This window comes from Eriocheir sinensis, chromosome 1, assembly GCF_024679095.1.
Source record: "Eriocheir sinensis breed Jianghai 21 chromosome 1, ASM2467909v1, whole genome shotgun sequence".
In the NCBI taxonomy this organism is placed as follows: Eukaryota; Metazoa; Arthropoda; class Malacostraca; order Decapoda; family Varunidae; genus Eriocheir; species Eriocheir sinensis.
Window position 1 is genome coordinate 3,697,529 of NC_066509.1, and position 7,317 is coordinate 3,704,845.

General features: G+C 44.4%; 2 protein-coding genes across 3 annotated transcripts in view; one reads left to right on the plus strand and one right to left on the minus strand.

Moving 5' to 3' along the window:
• LOC127010067 (COBW domain-containing protein 1-like) overlaps nucleotides 1–7,309 on the minus strand; it is a 28,373-nt gene extending 21,064 nt beyond the window's left edge. The window contains exons 1-3 of the mRNA XM_050883903.1: nucleotides 7,173–7,309; nucleotides 5,884–6,102; nucleotides 5,363–5,459 (exon numbers count right to left, since the gene is read on the minus strand). Coding sequence (XP_050739860.1) covers nucleotides 5,363–5,459; nucleotides 5,884–6,091 — 305 coding nt within the window. The 5' untranslated portion in view covers nucleotides 6,092–6,102; nucleotides 7,173–7,309. The remainder of the gene's footprint in view (nucleotides 1–5,362; nucleotides 5,460–5,883; nucleotides 6,103–7,172) is intronic.
• Nucleotides 1,070–3,214, plus strand: LOC127010125 (uncharacterized). 2 transcript variants are annotated; one of them, XM_050884073.1, is made up of 4 exons: nucleotides 1,070–1,230; nucleotides 1,379–1,941; nucleotides 2,839–2,995; nucleotides 3,117–3,214. In XM_050884073.1, the coding sequence occupies exons 1-3, from the start codon at nucleotides 1,220–1,222 to the stop codon at nucleotides 2,985–2,987; spliced, it is 723 nt and encodes a 240-aa protein (XP_050740030.1). In that variant the 5' UTR covers nucleotides 1,070–1,219; the 3' UTR covers nucleotides 2,988–2,995; nucleotides 3,117–3,214. The 2 variants fall into 2 exon arrangements, with proteins under 2 accessions (XP_050740030.1, XP_050739955.1); XM_050883998.1 differs by having other exon boundaries at nucleotides 2,839–3,214.
• Nucleotides 7,310–7,317: the final 8 nt, after the last annotated feature.

A 7,317-nucleotide genomic window follows, 5' to 3' on the forward strand; every position in this document is an offset into this window, starting at 1 on the left:
CCATGCGTCTTCCACCTATACCACTCATCCACCTACATAGCTACCACTACTTACCACCTACACCAATCTACATTTGCCAACCACTCACTTCCATGCACCCCTTCCCCCGCCACCCACCGCTGCCTTCCACCAACCACTCATCCACCTACATACCACTACTTACCACCAACACCAATCTACAGTCATCCTTGCCAACCACCCACTTGATGCGCCCCTTCCCCCACCCTCCATCTCACACCTACACAATCACCAACACTCCAACGCAAGAAGAGAGTCATTGTGTATATGAAACCACCACCACCACCACCACGCCGATGACTGTGCAGTAACCTAACCTCATACAAACCCCACGTTGCGCTGTACTGCATGAGATAGTAAACAGGATAAACCGTTCCAACTGTATTGATACCTGATGCGTGTATATATATGCAGAAAATGGGTTTATATAAAGACTATTCAATTTCAGTAAAAGTAGCCTATTGATTAAGCCTGATCGCCATTTATATATGCATACTGCTGACGCCAATCCGATTTTTATGGAAGCGTAAACTAAAAACAGATCATCTACGTTATTTATGGTGATCTATTTCCGTCGAGGTAGTGCTCATTTTTTTTTCAGGTTCCACAGATGTGTTTCTTTTTTCTTGTTTCCTTCCTTCCTCGTGGTATACATCTACGCTTACATGTATAATCACGTGACAAACTGCTCTCTAGGCTGCCCTGGCAAATTGAAATTGACCTCTATAAGCAATTGCAGAGCTGGTGCGACCTTAGCTAGCATTGTTTGTGGGTGGTGGCGTACGCGATAACCGCCACGATGATGCTGACGACGCCGGCCACGCGGGGTCAGAAACGCACTTCGTCAAGAGATCGCGATAAGATAACAGAGTTTGACCCTCCTCCACCTGCTCATCGAGGGCTGATTCGGTCACCTTTCTTCAAGCATTCACCCTTGGCGAGGTGAAAAAGGACGAGATAAAGAAGGGGCGTAGGGGCCGCAGGGCAGAAAGCTGGGGAGGGTCACCGGGGCTGGGGACGGAGGGGGGCGGGGCGGGGCGTAGAGACGGATCAGAGGTGGGGGTTGGGAAGGGACTGATAAACATGGGGGTATGAAGGAACGGGGGGCGAGGAAGGGAGGGAGTAACACTTGGGCAGCCACAGCCCCGCACTGGCAGCAACAGGCACTTCCCACCGCGCCTTGATAGTCAACGCACGCACCATGACGCTCAGGTCAGTGCCCGGCGCCCTGAGGCCCCGCGTGCTGGACTGCGCGTGTGGCAGAGTTTATGTCTCATGCTTACATATACTTGCAAAATGGTCAAGGCAAGTTAATTGTGAGTAACAGTGAGTTACTGATCATTGTTGCTTGTTCCCGCAGGTACTGGTTGGCACTGCTGTGTGTGACGCTTTCCTGCGGCGTCCTCTGCGACGCCTACAACAACCGGCTCGACGGCCACTCTGAGCGGGCACAAGCCGGCGGTGTGTGGACACAGCTGGGGTGGCCGGCACTCCCGGACTTCGGGCGGCAGGTGTACACGCGGCCCAGATACAGCCACAGCAGGCGGCTCTACGCCCAGCGGTCTTTCCCTACTGCAGGCGAGGCGTCCGGCCATGCTCGGTGGGCCAGCGCCAGGCAGGCGTCGGCCCTCTCCCAGCCCCGCGTGCAGCACCACGCCCTGGCAGACAGGTACCACGCGGCCTCGCCATGGACTGGCCGCCTCCTGAAGCCACACCAGCCCAGTCACACCGTCCACAGGTCACACCAGTCCAGCCAAACCGAGGACAGGGTGGTAGTGAGTCCCGCCCCCGCGACACGGCGTGAGGACGCGCGCCCAGCCGCCCAGCTCTTGTCCAGCCCCAGAGCGGGGCGGCGGCGGCCGGGTCACCAGTGGTTGGTGCCGCGCAGGTACCTGACATCGCCGGACTCAGGGCGAGGCCAAGGTAGGTGAAACTCTTTGGGGGAGTCAAGGGCACTCTACAGATGCCGTGATGGCAGCTGTGTGGCACTGAGACAAGGCCACTAGGGCAGGGCAGGTGTCTTCCCTCAGGCACACAGAGAAGGTGACTAACATGTCTCCACCTCACCGTGTGAGTGTGTGGTGCAGGAAAGTTCACGGTGCGTCAGTGCTCGCCATTACGGCAGAATCATCAAGACGTTTTCAAAGTGACATGTAGTACAAGTCAGGGCACTGGAAGACAAGCAATATATCTAATATACACACTTTCTCGGCCCTTCATACCACACGTTACATCCACTGCTTCATTTTTGTAGTGTTTGCTCTTTTCCTGGTCTTTTCCACACACAATTACACCACAGCAGACATCAACAGTGATAAAACCAGCCTACAGGTGAGGGAAAATTTAAATGCCTTTCTTGCCTCAAAACATGCCACACAACTAAACCTGCCTGTCTGGGCTCTGGGCAGGCGATATGGATTCGAAGGTCACTTGGTTCTAGACTAAGCAAATACAGACTCTATCCCAGTCTTTCTGGTGTGTCAAATAGATACACAAGATTTACATGCCCTGGAAATGTGGTCAAGGCAGTCACCACATTATTATTATTATTATTATTATTATTATTATTATTATTATTATTATTACTATTATTGTTCCCACTTTTGCAATAGGACAACTATGACAGCACTGGTTCAAACCCAAAATCATGCTTATTGTTATTTTTTTATTTTTTTTATTTTTTTTTTTGTATTATGAGAAACTTAATTACAACTACAGATCTATCATAAAAAAGTGATCTCAAGAACACAATATTGAGGGTGAAATAATACCCTTGATGATGATGATGAACGTCTCAACAAGTGATGTATACTTTTGCAGGTGCCGTGGAGAGCTGCCGCGACGGGAAGGTTTGGCAGAATGGGAAGTGTGAGTGTCCGTACCTCTCCAACTGGAACGAGGCCACCAGCATGTGCGATTGTGTGTACGGCAGCTATCGCCACTCCTCGGGGAACTGCTACAGCTACTGAGTGAGGAGGCAAGGCTAGGGTGTGCCTCGATAACTAAGAACAACTACTATTGTGTTTCCTGTATTAATTTTGTTGTAAAGTTGTTATTGCCAGCATGATTATTATTATTATTATCTTTTTTTTTTACAGGAAAGGAAGCAGCTCAAGGGCATAAAAAGAAGTATAAGAAAAAGCCCACTAAACTTTGCTCTTAAAAAAAATATAATAAAAAAAAATAAAAGTAAAAAGTGGCCAAAAGAGAGGTCAATTTCGGGTGGAGGGCTGTCTTGATTATTTAGTAACATTCGATCATCACAATCTACAAACAATAACTGTAGGTCTCACAGGAGCACATTACATGAAAACTAAAATAAATCAGATCAATGTAAAAGAAATGTAATGACATTATGAGGCGATGCCTCATAATGTTTTCTTTATAATGTAGTGCGTGTGATTATACAGTTGTTCAGATGAGATATAAAGTATTTCATGAAAAAGATGTGTCTCTTTCATTATAAAAACAAGGAATAGAAGGGTGATAATGATGAAGCTGCCCATTCACTCCAGGCCGTCAGAAAGGTGTGCTAGAATGACATTGACACTTAAACGGCGGTGGAACTCTATATAGACGGTCCAAAATTCAGTCAGTCATATTTGTTATAGACGGTCCAAAATTCAGTCAGTCAGTTTTGTATGGCAGAAATATAACAACACTTCAAGACTGCAGCAGAATCTATGTACGGACGATAGTTAAAACATCTCTTATGCGGCATAACTATATTTATGCTACGGTTCCAAGGTCGGCAGTGACTATATATATACAAATCATTTTGGTGGGAGCTACTCTGCAAATACTGCCGCTGTCTAAGGATTAACAGTTGTATAAGTCTCAACAACTCCACTGGTATGACACGCTGGTGATATCCGGGACTTCACTATCAGATCAGGAAATAAGTATCTAGTTCCTGGTTTGAATACTGATTATATGATGTCAACAGACCCAGATAACAGGCTACAACAGAGACCAAACCAAGACTAAATAAATAATGATGAAAATTAAAATAATAAAAACAGTAATAATAATAATGATAATAAATAAAGACCAAACCTAACAACAAAGCAAAGAACAAAACAATATTGAAGTACAAGTTTATGGACTCACAACCGGGAATTTCAAACATCCACAACCAATATTTCACATGATAATTCCAGGGAGGCAAAGTCCATGATAACAGCACTAACGACACTTGAAAGGGATAAGCCGTGTGATAGAGCTACTGATACCCACAATGAAGGCATACGGAAAGGGATCAAGCTGATTACAACCATTGCATTTCTCAGAGGCCTTGAAGCAGGTGCTGATAACCTCGCACCACATGAAGGGGAAGTGACAAGTGTAGGATTTTTTTTTCAGTGGTAGAGAACACAATAAGAGATAGATAGAGACATTGGATGCTCCTTTAAGGTTTGGTTTCAGGTAGCAGTGACACAGGCTTTTTTTTCCCCCTTGAGCACAACAAAGAGATAAAAAGAGAGAATTTGGGTGCTCATTTACTTATTGCTTTTGGGTGGCAGTGACATAATGGGATTTTTTTTGTGTATATATATTTTTGGGGTCCCTTGAGCTGCCTATTTTACTGCTAAACAAAAAAAATCTGTTAATAAATAAATAAAACAGTCACCTGTACACTTCCAACAAAAAAAAAAGTTACTGCAGAACACCGAACTTAAGAACATCAATTTCACTAAAGCAAATTACAGCAGTATAAAAATCTAATCACTACCATTATCAACCTTGCCTTGCTCAACAGTTTTCACTTCTCTCTCTGATGTCAGTGTTCTCAGTTAAGCTTCACATTATCTCTTTCCACTTGGCTTCTCTATCTGCCCTAACTTCTAAGACTGCTGAGTTGTGCCATTCTCTTACCACAGTTTCCATCATTTTTTATAACATCAAAGGAGGCAGCTAAAGGGTGAAACAGTAAAATAAAAAAAGCCTGCAAGTTAAGAGTTGAAGATGTCTTTGAGAAGACAAGCAAGAGAGAGCTGGCCTGCATGACTTACTAACTAAGCCTTTCTAAGAGCAGAAGTAAAAAGTAAGTTTATGTATAATCCTCCCAAGAGACAAACAGAAAGACAAACAAACCAACTGCCCCAAAACATAACCTCTCAAACTCAATTAGTGGAGATGAATGTAGACATAAATGAAGCGCCCTTGATGAGCAGACATGGATATGAAAAATTAGTTAGCGACAGTAAAGTAAAAAGAACAAAAATAAAAAGGGAGGGACAAAAATAATACCTAATGAGTTAAAAGGTGGGTGCTGACTTTTGCTTTAAACTTATGCCAAGGAAGAGAAGGACCAAACAAAACATGAGCCACATCAGGCACTCACTTGACGGAGCAGCAGAGGCAGCCGTTCCGCAGCTCCAGCCACTCCTCAAACAGCTCCCCGCCGTGGCCTATGTTGAGGCTCTTCTCCAAGGAGCTTCCTGACAGATACAAACCATCAAAATTACCTCTCACATTTATCATAATGAATTAATATTTTTATCAATTTACAGTATACACTAAATTACCAAACACTGTAGCTATCTAAAAACAATAAACCTTTAACTGTAAGGAATAACTTTACTTGTTACTCGGAAACTATTGTTATCATGTAATATTAACATTTCTATGGCCCTGACTGAAATAAATGCATAATTTTTTTCTATTTCACTGGATATGCTAGATTACTGAGCTACTAAAACTAACAATATACCAGTAAAATAACTTAAACTGCTATTTTTACCTCTACCAAACCTGCTGACTAGGATGGCTATCTTTTTATTTTACTGAGCAATTCAAACCAAAAGAGAAATAAACTCAACTTAAAGCCCCAATAAAACCTACAAATTAAAGTGCCAAATTCACCTTCTCCAAATTCATTGAGTATGACGGCAATCTTCTTGTTGTGCTGCTGCGTGAGGATGTAGTTGAGGAGTGTGGTCTTGCCGGCACCGAGGTAGCCGGAGAGGATGGTGACAGGGACACGGGGGAGGTCAGGAGCCTCCACCAGGTCAGGAGCCTCATCATCATCTTCTGCGACTAACATGGGAACATCCTCCTCCACCTGCGACATGATGATGCTGCCTGCGGAGGGTTGGGTTGTGAGGTGCGGGTCACGTTATTAAAGACTATATATATATTGCAATGAAAACAGGGAATAGTGTGAGTAAGGTATTAAACAAAACAATGGTGAAGTAACTATCTTTCCTTTTCTCTTTTGGTCATTCTTTTATCTTTCTTCTCTTCCTTTACCTCAGTCTTCTCCCTTCTCCCTTATTTTATGCACATCCTCTTCCCTTAACTCACTCTTCTCCCATCTACTTTCTTTTATACACATTCTCTTCTTTCTCCTCTTCCCTTACCTCAGTCTTCTCCCTTCTTTCATGCACATTCTTTTCTCTTTCTCTTCCTCCCTTAACTCACACTTCTCCCTTTTACTTTCTTTTATACACGTTATTTTCTTTCTTCTCTTCCCTTGCCTCAGTCTTCTCCCTTCTCCCTTCTTTACTCTTTCTCCTCCTCCTTTACCTCACTCTTCTCCCTTCTTTACTCTTTTTCTTCCTCCCTTAACTCACTCTTCTCCCTTTTACATTCTTTTATACACGTTATTTTCTTTCTTCTCTTCCTTTACCTCAGTCTTCTCTTTCTCCCTTCTTTACTCTTTCTCCTCCTCCCTTACCTCACTCTTCTCCCTTCTTGATGTACATCCTCTCCTCTCCCTCCTTTTATGCATATCCTTTCCTTTTTCTCCTCTTGTCTCCCAACACTTGCCTTTGCCTATTTAACCTTTTTCCTTCCTCTTAAATTATCCTCTTACCCTTGCTATTCGAGAGAGAGAGAGAGAGAGAGAGAGAGAGAGAGAGAGAGAGAGAGAGAGAGAGAGAGAGAGAGAGAGAGAGAGAACAAACAGACAGATAGAGATAAACCCTACACAGTGCTAAGGACGAGATAATTCAACCATAGGGACTTGAAAAACCACTATGGAAACTAAATTAGGACACAATCTGACATGTTTTCTGTATTACGGTTTGATCTGTGGGGAACTCTTTTCGTTATTCCCTCCTGATGTCACGATGGGTATTCAATAAGTGCATCCACCAGTGTGTTAGTGTGAAAGGAAGAGTGTGGTATGCCTCCCAGGGCCACACACTCACCTGGGCCTGGCAGCGTGGGGGTCAGCGAGGGGCCGCGGCGGTGTGTTTGTTTACCCGGTCAGCTGTGCCGCCGCCGCCGCCTTCACAACGGGGCAGCAGCCTCGTGCAGCACATCCCTCACCTGGTGCTACTTCCACAAGTATCC

Coding starts and splice junctions, on each gene's coding strand:
- LOC127010125 (XM_050883998.1), top strand. Junction 1,942..2,838: donor GGACTCAGGGCGAGGCCAAG/GTAGGTGAAACT, acceptor ATACTTTTGCAG/GTGCCGTGGAGAGCTGCCGC.